General features: G+C 50.1%; 1 protein-coding gene across 3 annotated transcripts in view; it reads left to right on the top strand.

The window, feature by feature from the left end:
• The window catches only part of LOC144943752 (forkhead box protein P1-like), a 108,888-nt gene that overhangs the window by 38,468 nt on the left and 47,152 nt on the right, over positions 1-23,268 (top strand). For all 3 annotated transcript variants that reach the window (XM_078871549.1, XM_078871546.1, XM_078871547.1), the window contains exon 3: positions 15,439-15,597. In XM_078871549.1, coding sequence (XP_078727675.1) covers positions 15,439-15,597 — 159 coding nt within the window. The remainder of the gene's footprint in view (positions 1-15,438; positions 15,598-23,268) is intronic.

Below are 23,268 nucleotides of genomic sequence, written 5' to 3'. Positions count from 1 at the left end.
CTGGCCACTGAGTGACAGCCAGGGTCGGGGTCGTGCCCGAGAGCGCAGGTCCAGCGGTGGAGATGGAGCAGTGAAACTTATCGCGGTTGGGGAGCGGGGTGGATTGCGGCATTACGGGACCATGAGGAGTGGCTGAGACATGGGCGAGGCCCTTCCATTTGGCAGTGGATAGAACGTGGCCGATATTGTTTATTATGGTTTTAAATTGTATTTAATGTGTAGGCGTATTTGTTTTCTAAAGGGAAAAACTCGATGAAAGGGGGCTTGTAAAACCTGACGCCGGGAAAATATTAATAGGCGATGTGAGGGTGGCTTTAGCTGGGGGTGGGGTGGAGAGTCGGTGGTGGTTGTGGTGGTGTGGATGGGGTGACAGGGAGGGAGATCAGCGTGGGTAGTGGTGGTGGTATAGATTGGGTTGAGGGAGGGTGGGGCTGCTTGTCGTGGTGTGGTTGGAGGTGACAGGCAGGGAGGGTGTTGGTGGCGGTGGGAGGGGGCGCAGTTGCTGTATCTGCTGGTCATCTCAGTCAGCCAACCCATTGCACCTGGGTCTGTCCCGTGACCTCCTGCCAGCGGGCATTCGACACTTCACATGGCCTCAAAGTGCACCTGGCCTGGCACAGGCGCCGTGGTGACGCCACCGTCACTTAGTGGCGAATGGCGGTTGTTGTTGGTGGTGGTGCGGATGGGGTGACGGAAGGGGGGAGGGTGTTGGCCGTGGTCGTGGTGGTGCGGATGGGGGTGATAGAGGGATGGAGAGTATAGGGGCTGGGAGGGAAGCTTCGTCTGAGATGCAAAAACATGACTTAACTTGAGCGTAAACACGGAGCTCACGGGGCAGCTTTAAAAGCTTGACAGAGTGCATTATTTATACAGGCTCGCCTGTGTTTGTTAAACAATCTCCACTCATACAGGGTGTGGTTTTATGAACTCGCTTTCTTGCCCCAGTTTGCATTCCTTGTGGCTGTGTGCATGTTGTATGAGTGTGTGTGAATGTGCTTTATGTACGGCCCCGTACGACGCTGCTGCTACTAGAAACACAAACACATGAGTTCGATTTCCGGCTACGGCTAGTATCGGTGTGGCGAGTGAAACCAGTGTTGGCCCTCCCCTAGGTCGACTCGGCCTTAAACGTGTGCCTTTGATGATGTGTGAATATCAGTACCGGGGGGGTAGGGGGTGATACCAAGGCGGACGGGTGTGGTACTTGGATCAGCGCACCGTTTTGACCTTTAAAGGTTCTCCCCACGGGGATCTTAATCTTAATATATGCTACATGGGTAATTGCTAACAATTCTCTCCGCAAACGTCTGTTGAAAGCTATATGGGGGATCTTTGTCTGCACTTTGTAGTAGAGGGGTAAAAGTGCATCGAGGCGTTGATCAAATCGGTTGCTCGCGGGAAAATTGCATCGGTTCGTGCTTGAGATTCGTTTGCAGTGTTTGTGATTTGTTTTTGGTGGCACACGGTTGGGTAATCTGGTCTGGAAATTGCGACATTCATTTACTTGGGGGGGCCAGATTGTTACAGGCCCTGCTGTCAAAAAGTTCGGTAATTTTGCATTCCTTATTTCGTGATGCATACGCATACCGCAAACACTTGGAGTTCAACCTAGTTATAAGTTAACAACGGTTATTCCACGTATTCTTTGGGTCTTTCGGTTAAGTCACGTAGATAGGTCGACGACCGCTTGTGTTGCGATCGAAACGTCGTAGTTTTTTGTTGTTTTCTTTGAACCTATCTACGTGACTTTACCGAAAGACCCAAAGAATATGAATTCCTGCAGTCACGAAAGCTTTAAGTCAAGATTATCCCACGGTTAGACTGGTTCCCACCATAGGAATGAGGAATTTCCCCTCCAGCCTTAAGGCCATCAACAGAGATGAACAGCACCACCCAAACGTAAATTTGAATAGAGAGATACCTAATTTGATCCATATTTCTGTCTTGTTAAAACGAAACTAAATTATTTATATTTTGCCAGGTAAGGCCCACCGAGCTCATCACGTGGAAGTTTATAGTAGCCAAATACTCTAAATGCACGTTGATTCTAAATGTGGAGGGGAAAAATCCACGATACTATGGGGAGAACATGGAAACAGGTGTCAGTCAGGATCGAACCCACGACCTCCTGTGTACCATGTGAGGTAGTAAACATCTCGCCACCGCAGCGCCCCCTAGTTTACAAAGCAAGCCACTTTGCCATTGACTGATGGCAATATGTAAAGTCGATCTCAACTTGCAAAGAAATAACACAAACGTGGTTTCAAACTTCAATTGTGGCCTGAAATCTCCCATGGCACACGCCTGCAAGCGGTTGTTTATTTAGCACGGAACGCAAATGTCACTTTGCACATAAATAAGCGGCGGCCAAATTGTTCTCCCAAATGCGTACAAACTTCCTGATTGTTGAAAGAAAGAAAAAAATCCCCCCCCCCCCCCCTGGAAATTTACGAACAGGCGAACTCGAGTTGCTAATCGCGCTAATGAGGCGGGCGTGCACACCCAGCGGTCATTCTCGCCCAGCGTGCGCTGGTAAACGTTGCTCACACGGGGTCAGCCCCACAAGGAGGACGCTGGGGGGCGGGGGGGCGATGTATTAATTTGCTCGCCACAAATGAACCACGATACCTCGCTGATCACGTCAAGGAGTATGAACCATCATCGCGCAAACTCCGGTCATCTTCGCAGCGGCGGCTTTTGGCTAACCGTCGAACAAAGACGGTCACCGCATCGCGCGCTTTCAGATGCGCTTCTTCGGCCGTCTGGAATGCTCTTCCTGGCGATATTGGGAAGCGACTTGAGCTCTGCACTTTTGAATCATCTAGATTGAAAACTGATTTTTGCGTTTAGTTTGTTGTCCTTCCCCTGCACCTCCGATTCATTATCAGGGCTGGCTACGTATGGTACAAAAGAAGTTCAACATACATACCAAAGGGGGTCATTTTTCCCGAACCTCGCCACACACAGCCCGACTGTAGATGGTGGATCAGGAGGGCCTCCACCGACAGGGTGGTCCCGATGTCTTGTGACCCCCATTTAAGTCTCTAAAAGTAAAACAAAAATGTAGCAACCTTTCTATAAAGCAGAAATGAACATGCAAAGGAAACAACAATGTTAGGAGGGGGTCAATTAATTTAGGGTTGCTAGACAACTGGATTCTGCCGAGCACTTTACAGGAACCTCTGGCTGCTCCTGAACGGGCATGCAAACAACACCCTCTGCTCGTTCCTTTGGCAGTTACACTGTTTGATTTCGCAATCTATTCAAAAGCACCGGGTGTACAAACAAACATTGTTTCGCTGGCTCATTTGACTTGCAAATTGGCTGTCACCGACGAATCGTAGAATAATAAAAAATAAATAAATGCTGTTTTGTATACGGGGATAACGCCCTCGCTAACAAAAATTACTTCCAGATGGTTCCTGCTTTGGATGTTTGCGATATATTTGCACTCAGGAGGAAGTTGCAGTAGCCGGAGAAAGGCCATTCATACGAGGGGGATAACGATCAAACATCGGCACAGATTTATACGTTAGTTCCCTCCTTCCGTTTGTACAGGGTATACATTTGGCTGCTGTATCCAACATGCACTTGCACTGGCGATTATTGGCAAATTGCTATCACAACGCGCACGTGAGCAGTGATTGAGCGAGACGGTTACCACGTCTCTCTGGCAGGGCTGAGCATGGAAAAATGTTGATTCCCAAAATGTGGAACAAATTTTTGTTGACCGCCGGTGGGCTGAGTCGACCCTAAAGGGTGATTTCAACTCCCAATCTTCCCATTCGGTGTCACTCAGAATTAGCAAAACTACAGGGCTAAATAACACTTTTACACGGCCCTTTGCCAATCCACTGCTGGATGAAGGCCTCCCCAAGCCGTGCACGTATGAGGGGTTGTTTGATGGTAGTTCACGGCGTAAGTCAGCGCGGCCCCCTCGGACCGGTAGAGATATCACTCGCCACTAATGTGAGCCGCGTAGCCAGGAGTGGGACCCGTAACGCCAGGTTCATAGCGCAGCGCGCTGACCACAGCGCCACCGCTCCCCTCCCTCCCACACCACGCCACTCGTTCTCAAAAGCATTTTGTCCTCACCTTTTTGTGTTTATAGCACAGGCTGCGTATGTGGCGCAGACGCCGAAACCTTTTTTTGTGCAAACAACGCCAAGCAAATACGTCGCGTTAATATTGTTATTACAGTAGAGCATTTGCATTGAACCTCTCATTGTGTAAAAGTTAATAAAAAAATATTTCCTTTCTTTTAAAGTAAAAAAAAGTCACTGGGTGCACGGCATTCGTCATCATCTAAAGTTCATGTTTGAGATCCGCTTCTTACGTTCGCGTGGTCAAGGTCAATGTGAGGAGGAGGAGGAGGGGGGTATGGGGGCAGGGTGCTGGTCCGTGGCTGCTTGAGGGTCCAGGCGGCAGGCGGGAGGGGGGTCAGGCGCTCTGTGGGCGCTGCGATTGTTTGCGTATTGGCGTCAAGTCTGAAGGGCGTGAATAAGTTTCTTCACAATGCGGCAAGATATATGGAGATTGATTGTGTTGACTGGAGGTGTGTTTCCTGGGCGCGGGGTGGGCCGGGCGTAAGAGATCTTTTTTTTTTGACATTCATTTTGCTGCCGTAAAATGCCCAACTTTGTTTGTTGTACCGCATGCGCGGATGGAGGCGCGTCGCCGTGGCTGTATGCGAATGCAAAAGGTGTGCTGGCGGAGGCGCAGCCCTGCAAGTGCTTGTTGGTCTCCACCACGGCTCAGCGGCGGAAGGGCCCTCGCTAGGAGCGAGCTCGGGAGAAGCTCCTCCACGTGTTCGCCAGACGTCTCGGAGGAGGTAGGAGCCACTCGCGTGTGACCCCCCCCGCCACCCGCGCGCGACGCACTCCGGTCGGACAGCCGTTGCGTTGCCCGATTTGCGCTGCCGAGATCGAGACGCTCGGCGATTGTTTCAACTGCTGCGCCCGGGAGATGGAATCGAGCTCTGGATTGCAAGTCCGCGAGCGTGCTAAGCGTTACACCACGGCGCGCGCCACGTGAGTGCGATGTTACGTGGCCAACGGAGCTGCCTTCCTCGGCTGAGGTCGGTGGAAACGGTGACATCAGGCAGCGACTGCGGGGAATTTTTGCTCGATGCGTAATACCGCGATCGTGGGCAGCAGCATCGTGCCAGAGTTATTGTGCGTGCGTGCGCCAGCGGTAGCGTAGCAACAGTTATTTTGAGAGACACGCAGACGGACGGTTTGATTGCACGTGAAGAGAGGGAGCAAGACAGAGAGAGCGAGATAGTGTAAGTTATAAAGAAAAGGATGGAAAAGGTCTCGCCTCTGACCACACGTTTTGGTCGTTATCTGACTCAATGAGTAAGCTTCCACGTTCGCACGAAATGCAACTGATTGCGAAATAAATAAATAAGGTAGAAATTAAAAAAAGAAAACAAGATATTTCCCCGAAGTGATCATTTTGGACGAGACGGAAACTTTCTGTAAATAAACTTTTAATCGATTCCAACGACCTTAAGCAGGGGGGGGAAGAAAAAAGTTTCTAAGCGTCGGGGACGTTTTTCAGGTTCGGCGTGACCGTCGGAAGTTGTCGCGACTCTTCGTCACGCGGACGACGACCGTGCACGCATCTCGGTCTATTGCACAACACCGCCAAGCATCTAAAACAAACACACACGCAGCTTAATGCACCTTTAATCTAAACCTGCGGCATTTGCTACAGAGGATAGAGGGTGCGGCTGCTGGGCATTTCGGCCGTGCGTTTACAAATAGGCTTGCGCGCGAACATGCGTGTGCGTTAACGTGCATGTAATAATGTAAATGTATAGAGCGCCATTAATCTATCATTCTCAGGGCGCGTTCTGCTTGTGCGGGAACGTGCAGATTTTTTTTACCGGGTTAACATTTGTTATGTTTGTGGATGATGCAAATCCGTTCGTGTGCAAATGTGTTATGTTTGTGCATAAACGTGCATTTTTGATACGCGAATGCAAACACAAAGATGTGTTTGCATGATGTTCAAATTCTTCATTTGGAGCAGTGGCACATCGTCTAGTGCAGGGGTCGGCAACCAAAATAACAAGAAGAGCCATTTCTTTCCAATTCGGTACAAAATTCAGTATTTCCAGAGCCGCAATGCATCTGAGTACATACTGTACATATGTACATATTGTCAAGAAGCAGCCCGTAAAGAGCCGCATGCAGCTCCGGAGCCGTAGGTTGCCGACCCCTGGGCTAGCGTCTTCTGTTGTGTCGACGTAAGTTCGGTTCCCAGCCACGGCTAACGTCATTGGCGGTCCGAGGCCAACTCTTAACTAAATCTGCATTGAGCAGCGTGGTTTGTGGTGAAATATGGTCAAACCAAACCCCCCCCCCCCCACCACCTCCCCATGATCAAACAACCTCGAAGGCCTTGCCAAGCAAGCACGGTGTGTGTGGCGGGAGGCTTTGGGGGCCTTCATCCACCAGTGCAGTGACAAAAAGGCTAAGCGTTATTAATAATAATATTATTGTAACATTGTTCAACATGGAGTGATGTTGGAGAGGGCATGACCTGACCTCGAGAGTGGGTAAAACTGTGTCATAGTTGCGTTTAGTTTGCTCACTAGAGGCCCGTATTGACAGACAACAAAATATGTAAGCTGACAGTACGCCTGCTTTACATGTCTGTCCCTCGACGTGACAAACGAAAGGTTTATTTTTTCTAGACATCCCATCAGCCACCAAAGGCCTTATGGGCAGGCATCATTTGGCAGATGGCTGATCTACGATGTTTGTTTGAATCAACATTAGCGTCGTCGTCGTCATCCTGCCGTTGATGTCACGAAAGATTCATTTGCTTTTCGATTTAAAGCTTTCGTGACTGCAGGGATTCTTCTTCTTGGTTCTTTCGGTAAAGTCACGTAGAAGGGAAACAATAAAAGAATAAAAAGAAAACATAATAAAAAATTCTCACGACGTTTCGGCTACAACGCAAGCAGCGTTGTAGCCGGTCAGGTGAAGACGGCTGCTTGCGTTGTAGCCGAAACGTCGTGAGAATTGTTTTATTATGTTTTATTTTGATTATTTTATTACTTCCCTTCTACGTGACTTTACCGAAAGAACCAAGAAGATTCATTTGCTTGTCCGCATCAATTCCAGCTTGTAACTTGACAACCCGGAGTAGCGCGACTTCGGGTGCCGGTGTTCCTGTCGCGATTTCCCGTCCGCACGGCGTGCCGCTGAGATGGTGCCACCGCTGTGCCGAGAGCCGGTGGAGCCAACACGCGTCTCTTGGCTCTCTGTGGCTGTGACGGCGCTGGTAATGATCCTCGTCCCCATAAGCATGGCAGCGTATTCTTGTCCCAAGCGCACGCATTAGACAGATAGATGCTCGTGTCTTGTTGTGTACGTATCCGCAACCTCCCGATTGGCCCGATTGACTCCGTACGTCGCGAGAGAGGTTCAGCACGCAGACCTACGTGTTATTTGTTTTGTTGGAAGCTGCATGCCAAGTGGTAGTGGAGTGTGGGTTTGACCACCCACCTTGTGGCACGGGAATTTTCAGTAAACCTTTTTGCGGGTTTGTAAACTCGTCCGCCTGGTGTGTAACCATAACACTTCTCACCCTGCCGCCAGTTAATGGATTGTCTCGCTTGTGTTGTCCATCTTGTTTGTTCTGCCTCAGCGGCTCCGTTAGCTTTCACGTAACATTTGCATGTGGTAGTAGTAGTAGTAAAACTTAATTATGATTTACAGCTCTTTCTCCATCCACTGCTGGATGATGGCCACCCTCCCGGGGGTGGGTAAGAACTGTCACGACCGACAGTGCGTGGGGGAAACACTGTCGGTCATGAGAGTTCTTGAAATCATACTTCACTGCGCTGGTCAGTGCAGCTTGCTTTGGTGGTACTCAAGTCAGCCGAGTTCATAGCGATTAGTGCTAGCTACAGCACCGCCATGGCCCATAACATTTGCATCAATTGTAATGAGTCAATTATTACGGGCACAAATCCATGCATGTGTTGCGATGGTTGTTATAATTTACGTGGGGAGTGGTAGTGTAGCGGTTGTTACGCTGAGATACGAAGCCGGCGACCCGAGTTCGATTCCCGCTCACGGCCAACACCAGTGACGATTAACTGAACTGGTCCTGGGCCTCCCCGAGGTCGACTCAGCCTCAATTGAGTACGCAGTGCCATGTGTAAAAAGCCATCGCCACTAGGAAGACAAAGGCGGCCGGGCGTGGTACTGTCCACCCACCCCCTCATGTGCCGTGCGGGCCTTCATAGGTGCTACTCGCTAACAGCACTTGCCCCAGCAGGGCCTGTTGGATTTGAGCTGCACACAAGCCGCACAGCGCAGATGATGGAGCGTTCTCTTTCAGACGTTCCGCCGAGAACCGAGAAACGTTCGAGAGGTCATCACCTTGCAAATTGGAAACAATCTCAGCGGCTAATTAATTGGTTTGCCATACACGGGGGGTGGGGGGGTGTCGCGGTGTCGCGTTAAGTGGGTGTTTACCACTGACTGTTTTTAATTAGGGACTTGCTGTCTCCTCTCTTGATGTTTTATTAAGCGCTAATACATGTTCTGGTGAATTAATAAGCGGGTCGCTACTGCATTATGTATGGTCTGTTAATAATTCAAAGTAATGAGTTGCTGCTGATTAACTTTTTCAGCAGATGCTCAAGCCACTGGTGATACCAGACCCCACAAAGTCTCTGACTTGTGAGTTTTGTTTGCAACGGGTGTAAGGAGAGCGCTACGAAGCCGGCGACCCGAGTTCGATTCCCGCTCACGGCCAACACCAGTGACGATTATCTGAACCGGTCTTGGGCCTCCCCTATGTTGACTCAGCCGCAAATGAGTACTTGGCGTGGTGCGTAAACATCGCCACTGGGATGACAGCGGTTGTCGGGCGTGGTGCTGGCCACCCACCCCCTCGTGCGTGGTGCCGGCCTTCATAGGTGCTACTCGCTCACAGCACTTGCCCCTACAGTCTGTTAAGGCTATAGGGGGGATCTTTGTCTTTGTGTAAGGAGAGCAGTGGCTAGGGTTGCCCCCGCTGAGGTTTATAAAAGACCCAAAACTTACTGTGCAAAGTAGAATCTCTCACAATAGTGGGCGATGGGAGAACTGCTCATAAATGAGTGGTGTGTTATTACGGAAATAACAAAAACTGGTACTTTTAATGCTCCGGAAAGAATTGTCGGTTATCTCAGCCGGAGGAAGATCCTGGAAAAGCCAACCCCAAGCGGAGGTGTCGTGGTTTGTGCGCTGCGCTATTAAGAGGGCCACACCTGGGTTCCACCCCCGACCGTGTCTAACGTTAGCCATCAATGTGTTAACCGTGACAAGTGATGTCTGAAGCGGTGCTGGTTCTCCGCTACATCGACACAACCTCACGTGCGTACCTGGTGCAGCGTGTGAACGTCAGCGCTGGGAAGACAAAGGCGGCCGGGCATGATGCTGGCCACGTCACACGCCCCCTTGAAGCGCCGTCTCGGCCTTCTTAGGGAGTGTGGGTGTGCACAAGTGTTTACTTACGCATGCACGCGTACAAGAGGATACACATCACGGTGACGAGATGTTAACACCCTCGCCTGGTATGCAAGAGGTCGTGGGCCCGTTCCCGACCCTGTTCAAATTCTCTCCGGGTCCTCCAGTTCTTTCCTCCACATTTCCGTTTGGTTTAGTGCGCGTCTGCACGTGTGCGTGACTAACACCGGTGCAAGCGTGTCTCTCTGCATGCGTGACACATGTTGCGCGCCCAGCCAGCCAGCCAGCTTGCACGTGGAGGTCCGCGCGTGGGCACAGAGAGTGTGCATGTGCACGCGCGCCTGCTCGCGCAAACGCACGCGCGTAAAACCCAGCAGACTCTGTGTCATCGATCTCCCATTGGGGCCAACGTTGACAACGAGATGGGTAGTCACGGTACCAATGCCGTACTCTACCAGGCCTGGCGCGTCGTTGTCTTCCCGGTGCTCGTGATGATGTATACACCCACACAATTGAGCACTCGTTTAAGGCTTAGTCAATCTAGGGGAAAAGCCCAGGATAAGTTCTGATAACAGTGTCGGTGATGGTTAGCCGTGGATGGTTATAGAACCCAGATCGCTGGGTTCGTCGTGCGGTGTGCTAATCACTGCTCCACACATACATCGACTAAGGTACCGCATGTAGCCTGCATCGACTGTCAGGGCAACTGCTGTGAGTGAGTGGCACCAAGTTCTGCTCTGACCCATTGACTCATCGCAATGATGGTACATACGCAGTTGGACACAGCCCCAGCCGAGAAGGCTGACACCCATCCAAAGCGGGCATCAAACTCCGCTAACCACAGCGTCACTCCGCTCCCCACGCTGTACATACAAAGACAAAGATCCCGAAAGATACTGTCGGGGCAAGTGCTGTTAGTGAGCGTCTATGAAGGACGGAACGGCACACGTGGCGGTGGGTGGCCAGCACCACGCCCGGTCGCCTTTGCCTCCCCAGTGGCGATGTTTACACACCGCACCAGGTACTCATTTAAGGCTGAGTCGACCTAGGGGAGGCCCAGGACCGGTTCAGATAATCGTCACTGGTGTTGGCCGTGAGCGGGAATCGAACCCGGGTCGCCAGGTTCATAGCGCAGCGCGCTGACCGCTACATTGCCGCTCCCCATAAGCACACGTACACGTATACACACACACACGTACACACACACACACGTACACACACACACACGTACACACACTCACACACACACACACACGTACACACACACACACGTACTTACACACACACGTACACACACACTTACACACACGTACACACTCACACGTACACACTCACACGTACACACACACACGTACACACACACACGTACACTCACACACGTACACTCACACACACATACACACACACACGTACACACACACACACACGTACTTACACACACACGTACACACACACTTACACACACGTACACACACACGTACACACTCACACGTACACACTCACACACACGTACACACACACTTACACACACGTACACACACACACGTACACACACACACTTACACACTCACACGTACACACACACGTACACACACACACACGTACACACACACACGTACACTCACACACACATACACACACACATACACACTCACGTACACACACACACGTACACACTCACACACACGTACACGCACACTTACACACACGTACACACTCACGTACGCACACTCACGTACGCACACTCACGTACGCACACTCACGTACGCACACACACGTACACACGTACACACACACACGTACACACACGTACACACACACACGTACACACTCACACACACACACGTACACACACACACGTACACATACACACTCTCTTGCGTGTGTGTGCGTGGGTTGTGACATGGCCTCCGCAGCAGTCGGGAAGAGCCGAGCCGCTGAACCTGCTCGGAATTTTAAGTGCAGATTTTGGGGGGACGGGGATGGATGGAGGGCGAGGAGGGGGTGGGGGGAGACACCGGTGAACGGTACCGGGGGGGGGGAGATTGCAAAAGTTTTGGGGAGTCGGGAGGAAGGGGGGGGGCAGAGAGGAGGGGGACACGCGGCAGAGAGAATTAGAGATCGAGAACAAGGGGCTCAAGGTGAGGGGGCAGGTGGGGTGCGATTGGGCGAGTGGGGTGTCGGGAGGGGAGAGACGAGAGCCCAGTGGGGTTTGTGGAGGATGGGAGGAGAGGTGGGGGGGATGGAGTGGGTGGCCATGGGAGAGGAGGGGGTGGACAGGCGCGAGGGGGGGGAGGGCCACGGTAGCCTTGGGCGAGGAATGCACTTGAGACGTCCCCTCCTCCTCCTCTCTTCCCGTTGACCTGAGCCGGTCCCCGAGGCCCTGCCGCCACCACCCCCCTTTGAAGCCTCTTCACCTCTCAAACTCTTTTTTTCTCCCCCCCCCCTCCTCCTTCCCAGAATGCCTCTTCATTCACACAGGCGGGCAACAACAAATGCATTGTGTGTTGTACTGTATGATGATCTCGGTGCCATCTCATCATTCTTTTTAGCTTTGTCGTAAACCACGCCGCCGTTTGTATGTGTGCTGCGTGGACGTATTTGTGTGTACATGCGTGTGTATACTGCGGTACAATGTGGATTTACATAGTGTCTCATTGCAGCTCCATCTCAATACGGCTGCTTGTATATATATATATTTTTGGGTATTTTTATAAAATGTAAAGCTTTTTTCTCACGCTCGTGAGCTTATTTTTTTTTATTAAGTTCTGAATAACTTTGGCGTTGCTTTTTTTTCCCAAAGGGATTTACGTGATCGTTCAGAAAGTCAAAGGGCCTTTGTTGTTTTGTGACCGGCACTCAAAAGCTATGGATCCCGTCACATTAACTTCAATGTTGTCGTTGGACTTCTTTCGCACCGTACGTGGCCGACCGCGCTAATTGGAGGCGCGGGGTAAGGCCAACAAACTAAACACAAGAGGCAGTTCGAAAGAAACGAGTTTTCAATTTCACACGTGAATATCTTCTCTGCCGGTGTTCTTGAAACCAGCGACGAACGCATTTCCATGACGGAACCTTGTTTGTCCATGGGACAAACTTCATTGCCTTGCACAGAATTGTTGTTGTTTTTATTGACTCCATCAAAAAAAAGTCACGGTTTAAATCCATGACCTTCTGCTTGCGCCACAGGTTCTCTGCCTCCTGCCTGCACTCGACCCTTTAGTGCCAGGGCGCCGCCGTTCGCTTCCTATGGAGCGTCGAGAGAGAGAGAGACGCACGCTGTCGCGAATGTGGATGTCTGCCGAGTTTATTCTCTCTTTGGTTCAAATGTTTTTTTGCGTGAGATTGTGTGTGTGTGTGTATGTGCGTGCGCGCGTGTGTCTGAGAATCGAGCTCTTGCGAGAGGAAGCAGAGGGCAGTGAGGGTCAGATGCCGGAAAGATGGCCCCAGTAGCCTTGCTCAATTTTGCAACAATTGCACTCTGTCCGATCCTGTGGCCTGCAATCCCCCCCCCACCATTCCCTCCACCACACTCCCTCCTCTGCGAGCCCTTCTGCCCACCACCAGCTGCCTCTTGCGCCCTTTCCCCTTTTCCTCATCCTCTTTTTTGTTGTTGCTGTTGCTTCGTTCCGTCATTTCACTCTCGTGCCCTCTGTCCAGCGGTTGAACTTGAATGGCACGAATTCATGTCTGGAGTGGCATTTGCCGTTGGAAAGCCCTACGACCTTAAAGCCTTTTAAGGTGTACAACTTTTTTTCTTTTTAAACTCCCTCCTATCCTCCACGCAATGCTTTCAAGCGACGCTCCGTGTAAACTCGCCTTGCCGTATAACAGGCGCGAGCCGCCGTTTTCTTCACAGAATTCTACGCCGTCTATTTTTATTTGGCGTTCTGCCCTGGGTGGCGGCTAAAATCGGCAAAAGGTGAAAAGGAAACGTCGCGCGCTCGCGTTCTCTGAAAATGTGATATGAGAACCGGCATGAAGGTCACGATTGAGAAAGCGTGCACCCTTGAAATACGAATAACGTAGGCGATCGCACAAAAAAATAAGTTGAGAATTACTTTGGGTGGCTTCAGCAGAATGTTGATCTAAAGGTCGGTGGATATGTGTGTTCTTAAGAAATGCGGTTACCCTGTCAGCAGCCTCCAGCGCAAGGAGAGAATCCGACTTCCTAGTGTGTGTGTGAGACATCTTTGTTTCACGTATGAATTTAATCGTGATCGATGGTATGTTTGTTTTAAACTCGGGATGATGGGGAGAGGGTGCCGGTGCTTTAATGTACACAGATGGTGAAAATATCATCGGTATTCCTTAATTTAAGGCTTTACTTTGTTGTGTCAACACCACAGAAACACACGGGGTGGGGGCGAACGTGACCAGTGGGGGGGGAGGGTTAACAAAATAAATAAATCCCTCTTTGTTGCACGCGCGGTCCGCCAGAGGCCAAGAAAATGTGACCACCTTTCTTTCATGACGCACAATACGGTTGTTTGCGACTTAAAACTCGCCTTGCCCGGTCGCCTGAAAATGCGTCTCGCGGCACGCTAGCGACAAACAAACACAAAACACACGAGGCCCGCGCTCTCTTCCACCGTTCCGGGGAGCGTCCGTCGCTCCAGCCGGCAGCTCTGGCGCAAACTCTCCCACTGACGTTGCAGCCACCCTTTGAAAATCCACGGTAAGCAACGATTTTCTCCTGTTTAATGTTGTTGGTGCTCGTGAAAAGATATCAAACTTGATTCAACATCAGCCTCTTTTTGTTCTGGCTCCGCACAGTTGCATCTACGCCGCTGTGTTCACCCACGCAAACGAACGCGAGCACGCAAGCACGGGAGACGCGCCGTATATATTTGTGGATTCATTCAAATGTGGTGGTGTGGGCAGAAGTGTGTGTGTGTGCCGTGAGGGGACGGGAGTCACGTGACCTCTCCAGGGACAAGATTCTGTTTCCCGTTTCTGTGCTCCGCAAGATATGCCTGTCAACGTGCCTCCAGCCGGCGTTCTATCCGTGCGCGTGCGGTCGTCCTGGATTTGTTTGCGGAATGTTTTTTCGCTTTCTGGTCTCCAAGAAGGGTGCAGCGGCGAGTCCGCTTCGGATCACGGCAGCCGCTCGCGGTCAGCGTTGCGGGTAGCCGAAGCCGAGTGAAAGTTGTCTCTGCGCTCGAAACGAGCAACTGGGCAACTGAGCAACTGGGGCTCGTTGTCCTCCCCCCCCCTCCCGCAACCTCCGATTACTGCGGTTGGCTACGTACGGCGCGAAAGAAGTTCATCGCACGTCTACAAACATGGATCTCTATTAATGGCCCGGAGCCAGTGCTCGAAATTCCACATTCCTGCGGTGGGGCCAGTTTTTTCTCCATCGGACAATCGTCATTGATGCTAACGAAGCGTGGGTACGGAACTGTGCGTGGATGGGTGATAAGATAAGATCAGGCGTGTTCACTTGAGGGCGCTGTATACTGTTTTTTTTTCAAGGCAATTGATATGATGCACGAATGATTGGTTATTCGTTGACTTTCTGTCGCCGAGTGCAGTCGGAGAATCGGTGAATCTCAAACTCATCTGATTTGATGTGGGTGTTGGTGGGTGACGAATCTAGGAAGCATTTTTAGCGTGACCTTGTTTATAAGATGGGGCTTGGGGAGGGTGCGTGACACAGTCAATGTTAAGCAACTTTGAACAAATGTTCAACTCTAAACTGATTGCTACATTGCAGCATCGTGAGAGGTGGCAGTGGCTTTGCGAGGCCTTCATACAGCAGTGGATTAAACTTGACTGATGACGACGAAACAGAATGAGTAACGATGCATTCCGCTTTTGTCTGTTTTGCATTCTGCTCTGGCTCTCATCCGCTGTGTATAGGAGGACAAGCTACAATGCTTACTTACCCGCTTTATTGTAAGCTGGACCAAGGAGTGGCTGATGCTTGACACTGCGGCCGCCCGCTGTCTCTTGTCCCCAGGTGCCTGTTGCCATGATGACCCCGCAGGTCTTCAGTGTGCAGCAGATACAGCAGCTCCTGCAGCAGCAGCAGCAGCAGCAACAGCAGAGCCTGACGATGCCCCAACAGCTGCAGGCCGCACTACACAAGCAACAGCAGCAGGCCATAGCGCTGCAACAGGTGGGCTCGGTGCGGGATGCTTGATTTCCGTTGGGACGTTCGACCCAATTCCGTTTTGGATGTACGTTGAACTTATTTCGCACCATACGTAGCCAACTGTGCTAATCGGAGGTAATGAGCGTTTGGAATGTGCTAGAAGAACGGAGCACCCGGGGAAAAGCCGCGTGTACAACGAGAAAGCACTCAAAACCCTGCATAGAAATGCCAACATCCTACTTGCTGTACTGTCTCATACAGGCACCCGAATGCTCCTTCAGGTGTGCGTGTGTGTGTCTTTGTTGGCATGATCCAGACTGCAAAAGTAGCTAGATCACACCTGGCTGTAAGCAGCTCACTACGATAAGTCACAGTTTCGGAGATAAACGTTTACGAAAGGATGCACGTGGAATATTTACCTGGTCGATGGTCGTAAGCAGAGAATTTGTGAAAAGGTCGGATGTGTGAGCGTGTCCTGAAAACCACTGTTACACTACCGTGCACAAATAGGACCTCCGATTAGCACGGTTGGCTATGTACGGTGCGAAAGAAGTTCAACATGCGTACGTACATAGGACACTGGGCAAAAAAATTAAGTTAGCACTTTGCTCTGAGCATCGAGTAAAATGCGTGACTGTGCTTCACAAGCGAGCCGATCATCGAGAGTTCAGGAACACGTGGTCGTTTGTTAAAAAGGTCAGATCCGTGAACGTCTGTAGAACATGACAGCTACAACCGAGCCCAAATAGTGCACTGCGTGTGTGGGCGGTTAATCGGTCGTGACAGTCGTGTATACGACGTCATACTGCAGTTGACGAAGCCATTGGCGGGATTTGTCTTGAACGGCCTTTGGGGCCTTTGACGGAAAAAAATAAAAACCCATCCAGAATTTCAATTTTTTTTTATCGTTGCCTGTTGTTGTTGGAAAACGACGCGAAATGCCGAATGAGTTTCTGTCATGGACAGCTTCACTCGTTCACAATTTCCCTTTGATGGGACTCTCCGCCCGCTGTCTCCACGGACAACGTCAGTGTGGTGTGTTCCCGAGCCAGCGTTATGGAAAGGGAAGGCGGTTTAAATTTATATATTTGCATGTGCCGTCGTTTCCCTATTGTGTGCGCTGTTATTTATTTTCATGGCAATTTAAAGGAAATTCGAAAACGTGCAAAGTTGTCCTATGGAATGGGAGCGGTGGGGGGGGGAGTCATATGAAGAAAGAATGAACGGCAAATTAACTTGAAAGATTGCGAAATATTAAGTGACATTTAAAGCAATTATGATGTGCTCAGTGAACGTAATTGGGACACATGCTGATGTAACTCGTATCCGTAGCAATGGAGAGAGTGTTTGAGCAAAGTATCCTTTAAAGTTTGCCTTCCCTTGCAAGTTTCACACCGATGGCCCATTTTACAAGTTACTTTTCCAACACGGTTGAAATTGATGAATAGGGACGACCAAAAGCGTTGCATCGTAGGCACGTACGGATGCGTCTGTTTCATTGGGTGACATCCGTTCCAACGTCCGCGGTGCGTGCATGGCTCCGACATTTTCATGCACTTTGGCTGCCAATGTCACCTGAAGGCTAATGTCCAAGCTAGTGGGTCAAATGGTAAAGACAAAAACTAAAATAGTGATTCTAAAATGGAATGTTAACTGGGGCCATCAAACTGTTAAGAAATAGATTTCTCTACCGATAAAAAATAATCGGTTCAATTTCTTGACCGCTTGGAAACTTGGGCAGCCGTTTGGCCATTGGCCGCCGGCATCTGGCTTGCCCCCTTCCAGCTCGTCCGTGGTTTCTGCCGTAACGAGCCGGGCAGGCTGAATGGGCAGACGAGGGGGGGGAGGGGCTCTCTCGTCATTAACCTTTCTGATGAACCGACAAAACATGACGAGTTCTCGCCTCTGCTCCTACTTGTGTGCCGTTTGACGGGAGGTCGATGGACCTCATCTACATCATCACCAGCAGCAGCAGCCACGTGACACTGTGGCTCATAGGGGGTTTTGTCATCTTTGGGAGAAGGGGGAGAAGGGGTGGTTGGCCACTATTTGTAAAGGGGCCAAAGTAATGGATTTCACAAAAAGGAGGTGATTACATTGCAGCCGATTGCTTGAACATAATGCCACAGAATTGTTGCGGCTCCGATGGCTCTACGACCCTGATGTGAGTCGGCGCCCGCGACAGTGAGTTCCGTGACCGTGCATTTGTGGTCTTGAGTGAATCACTACGATGATGGTAATGAAAAATCCTTCGAAAAGTTAAATTTCACTAAATGTGATCGTGAAAACACTCGATGACACTTAATTACTGTGATTCCCGAAAAATGTCGGAGCCATGGCAGCTCTAAACAGCATCGATTGTGCCATCTGTTGGAGAGTAATTTAAAGATTAGATTTTTTTTTATGCGCACAGCTGTCTGATGCCATTACTTGTGCACTATCTTACGTAATTGTTCCCTTAATGCTGTCGATATTGAAGAATGGACGAGCTTCGTAATTGAACGGATCAAGTACACGTTTAATATGTGCATTCATATTTACCTCTGGAGAGCAGTGGTTAGCGCACTGCACTATGAACCCGGCGACATGAGTTTCATTTCCAGCCACAAATAACATTGGTGGCGAGTGATATCTGAACCAGCCCTGTACCCCGCCACCCCCCCAACCAATTCTCCGATTCGCACTGACCAGTATGGTGCAGTATGGAAGAACAACATTGTCTGTAGAGAGGGTCTTCATCCAGTACTGGATTGACAAAGAGCTATACGTAATCATTATTATTCTGCTAAATGATATAATCATAAACCATCCGGTGTCGATAAAATGCCAACCGTTCTGTGGGACTTCAGCCGAGGTTGTCATGTGAAAGACACTGGTCCTTGTCATAGGAATGTGGAATTGGCACAGGGCTGCCGCTGCATATGAGCACCAGCTCACGCTCGTCAGCAGGAGCCACGCACTGAATGAGTTCGCCGTGCGAGACGTGAGACTTTTGAGACTGGCCGGAGAAATACGTTGACATGAAGTTGATCCTTACACTCATGTATACTATACTATGTGTGTAAGAATCAATTATGTACCATAATGCAAATTAATATACAATGTTACATTCGAAGCCTTTGAGTTGCACTAAAGCTGTGCTCACGAAGACAGAGCAAGCAAAATACAAAATACAAATGAGACAGCCGATTAAGAAGTAAAAAAAGACCACACCACGTTCTCGGACTCAAACCGCGACACACCGAATGGTGACATTTCGTTGAATCGCCGATGGTGGAAGAAAAGGAATCTGGAGGGGTGGGTGGGCAAGTGAATCATCAGATGCCAAACTTCTGGCGGAATCCTCTGGCAGCGTGGGTAGTGGGGTGGACCGTGAGTCTCTGCGATCGTGTCGTGACGTCGCTAGCTGGCAGTCCAGTGTCTCCAACCTCAGCTGCTGTCGCTTTGCCGGCATGCCCCCACACACTGTGTCATCTTTGCTCAGCTCTGAACCCACAAACAGGTTTCCCACAATGTGCGCTTGTCGCCCCCCACTGAGAGTTGATTAGTCCGTTCTATGTCACTGACATGGGGGACTGCCCAAGGCGGTCCGCTTCTCACACATTTGTGCCACAATTCTGAGCTCTTCCCACACAGCACGCCGCACCTGTAGATGCAACATCCTTCAGCTCCCTCTTAAGGTTAATATATTTACGCTTTAGCCAAATCGGTCATCGTCATCATCATCGGCCAAGATTTATTCACTGCTGGATTGAAGGCCTCCTCCAGCTGTCGCCATCTCTCGCGATTTTGTAATGCCAGCGGTCCATGTAGCTCTTGGATACAAGCTGAGCACCATGGTGGTGAGATGTTAACTACATCGCCTGGTATGCAGGAGGTTGTGGGTTCGATTCCGACCCTGACGGCTGCTGTATACTTGGAGTTTCATGTTGTCCCCGTCGTCGCGTGGATTTTTCTCCGGGTCCTCCAGTTTCTCCCTCCACATTTAGAATAAACATGCGTTCGGAGTATTTGGCTGCGATAAATTTCCACGTGATTAGCCACTCCGTCGAGCGATCATTTGTGGCCAGGTCACTTCTGAAAAAGAGCTGTTTGTAGGAGCTCAGTGTGGGCCCTTACCCGGTGAAATAAATATTGTTTGGAGTGGTTTGATTTCATCGCTCCGGCTTCACGGTGGACGTCCTCTCAGGCGCGCGTCCCCTCCTCTGGCTGCCACTTTGTCATTGGCGGTAGTACACACGTGCGCAACCGGCGCTCGCCGACTTGCCTGGCGTTGAACGGGATCCGGTCGACGCCGTTCAGCTTTCCCCAAGTCGCCGGCAGCGACGCGTGGCTCGGTTCTTGCCGAGGTTGTCTCAGCGCGGGGGTGGAATCGCCGAGAGATATTTTATTGTTTGTTTTCTGAAGAAAACCCAAGCCAGATTTGCGCGATGGTTATTTCGTCTAAGTCGGTGGATACATGCGTGCAAATTAATAATAATGCTTAACACGTAGGCTTTTGCGACCAATATTACCCATAATAAATGTTCTTTGGGTAAGATCACGTAAATATAACTTCTGGCAAATCGCCTGATGAAGCTGTTTGTAATCACCAGCTAAATGTCGGACTCAAATTGTAAATGTTGTGGGTTTATTCTCCAACACACTGGTGTGCTGAAGTAGTACATAATTGGCACGTTTTATTCACGTGACAAACCCTACTAATTAGCTGTGTCAGGTGGTGGTGGGTGAATGACACATTTATATTTACGCGATCTAACCCCCAAAAAAACCTTTTATTACGAACAATAATAATAACGCAACGTATAATTTTCACAACATTTCACGGACGTATTTAACCGTGACTCTGAGTTGCGGAGCTGGGGCCTCCAGGCGATGGAGGTGGGGCCTCTACGTGTCTCTGGAAAGTCGGGGACAGTCGGCGTGGGTTGAACTCTGTTGCCATAGTGCCGCGGGATGGTGGTCCAGACAGCGGGGACTGCCGCGGACGATTGTTTCAGAGAGTCCACGGACCCCGCAGTCTGCTGGGTTTCACAGATGCAAGTTTTGTGGCTTCATCAGTACACTTAGATTTGTATTGTTTTAGAGATTTGTAAGTCTGCAAGCTTAAAAATTTGCGATCATTTCCACTTTTTATCGTTTGATAACCCAAAATAACTTTAACAAAAATGTTTTTCTCGTAAAAAAAATTTTTTTACGGTCGGCGTCCACTAACCACTTCACCGGCCCACGCGGGATTTTGGGAAGCCATTTCTTTTACGCTGAAACCGATGGCAAAATCCGCTGTGTAGCGGTCACGCGTGATGTCATAGCGTGGCTCGGTCAACTCCTACACAGAGGTCGCACCGATGACTTCATTCTGGTTTTTCCTAAATCAAACCTCGTCTTTGCCTTGTTTCGGGCGACCTGCCAGATTGCGTCTGTGGAATTGGGTGGCCCACATCTCTACTGCCACCGTGAAGCAAGCCCCTGATTGCTGGGAAACATCGGCTGTGTCCCTCCTCTACTCTCCACGTTCCCAACTGAATTAGTGACACATCAACAACGACGACGACAATGATAATAATAATAACACTGACGTTGCACCTTACATTGTGAACGTTTGAATTTTTCACTCAGACTGTTGCTGTGGCCCACACTTTGCTAGGGCCAGCGAATGAACAAAATGCGCAACGTCATCTTCGCGTTTGTAGAAAGCATTGATGTTCGTTCATTTAATCCGCGATAAATTATTCGCGGTAGATTCGGAAAGATTCCACACCATTGTTTCACATTGCCCACCGATTGCAGTCACCGCAGTAGAAAACAACGGAGAAGGGGGAGCAATTTGGGTCACGCTGCTAGGGTACGCCAGTGCATCTGTGGCTCATTGGGTGGCACAGTTTTAGGCATTGTGCATTTTAAAATGCACCCGTTTATTGCCGTGTTGTCGCCCACATATTGGGCTTCATGCCCCCCCCCCCCCCCCCAGAGTAATGCAAAGCCGAGCGGCAATAACAGCGTAGTGTCCACTTTAGGTAAAGGGGCTCTCTGATTTATCACCGTGGGGGTTGCTAAATAACGATTGCTTCAGCACGAGCGCACAATGGCCTACTGTTACAGAGAGCAAGCCCGGACAAAGTCGCGCGTGGCACCGTCTGGGGAAAAAAATAAGTGAGCGCATTTTTGTTGACGCGCCACCAGCGGGAGACTACGGTCACCGCCGAGTCGGGTTGCCGCCGGTTCACCGGCTTCGGCTCTACGGCCGGGGCGAGTCCGTCGATTAATCGACGAAAATGAGATTCACAATTGGATTTTAGGCACGATCGTACTTTCCACGATGTGGGCAAAAAAAAAATCTATTATGAATTATAATACGGGGTCACAAAGGCCTAGGTGTTGAATTTAATCAACTAAATGTTGTAATCGGCACCTTTTTTTGGTGGTCGATTACTCCGGGCCACTTTTTAAAAGTGGTCGCCGTCCCACAAAAGCTGCCGCCTGAAGGCGGGAAACCTCTTACGAGCCACGCCCAGCGTGACGCGGCTGGTGATGCCAATGATGTCACCAAGCTCCGCCCATCACCTCCTGTCATGCGGCACATGTGGGGACGGAGGTAAGACCTCTTTTTGCAGCAATTTTCATCTTGGCCCCTAGGGTTGAGTAACGGAACCGATAATCGGTAGAGACATCGATGACGTACGTAATCCGATAGCGCAGTTCGATTTGACGACGTCGTAGGCATTGTCACGATGCACCTTTGAGCCGGAAGGTGGTCATTGTGAGTCTCGTCGTTGCTCCGGAGAGCGGGAGATCGATGATCGATGTTCAGTTGCCGTGTTGACGCCATTCGTCGTGATCTCTCCCTTAATGGAGTGGGCCGCGTGAAGGCTGCCATCTTCCACTCCAGTGGTCATTAAAAAGACACCGTGGCATAATTCACAGGAGTGGATAATTTTGCGCCAGTGTTCATGGGCTAAATCTGAAAGTTTTTTTTTCATGAACTCGCAAACTTAATTGCGCTGCTCGGAACAAATCTAATTTCTTAGATGGGCATGGCGATGGGCATTGCGACGCGCACGTGAACTTGGGGGGCAAGGGTGAAAATAGCTCCGTTAATATCCGTGAAACTTGTAAACCTGCTGTGGCCGCAATGTCACCTGGAAACGGCAGTCACAGTAAGTGGGTTACGTCTGCCGGCCGAGTTGCCATTGACAGAGAGCCGATGACTCAAGGGGATTTTACTCGGGAAATAAAATTCTCATGATAAACTTCTGAGTTTGTGAGCCCGTCTCTGCTGCTACTAGCACACACAAAGACAAATATGATTGAATCACTGGGTGGAAGAGGGTTTATCATTACATTCCTAGTTGTTCATGCAAGGCACAATTTATCACGAGGCCACATTAGGAATCAAACAGTAGGTACTCCGTTCAAACGTGCTTAACTGGAGAGCTTGCTGAATAGGGGTGTAACGCCTATCGATTGGCATCGATTGTTAAGCTCAGAACATGTACATCCATTCACCTGCCTTTCAGAATCGATATTTTCGAACATGTGTAACCATGTGTCTATAAAAGCTGAGGAATGGAATGATGTCCGACGCAGGAGATGGAGTGGTGAAATCAGCCCGTGTGCACATGTTTGGTGGATCGTTACAGTATCGCATGAGGTGGCGACGGTTTTTGGAGGCCTTCATCCAGCAGCGGATTGTGA

Source organism: Lampetra fluviatilis, chromosome 32 (assembly GCF_964198595.1).
Source record: "Lampetra fluviatilis chromosome 32, kcLamFluv1.1, whole genome shotgun sequence".
Lineage (NCBI taxonomy): Eukaryota > Metazoa > Chordata > Hyperoartia > Petromyzontiformes > Petromyzontidae > Lampetra > Lampetra fluviatilis.
The sequence above is the reverse complement of the archived record's forward strand: the minus strand, read 5'-3'. Positions and strand labels throughout refer to the sequence as shown.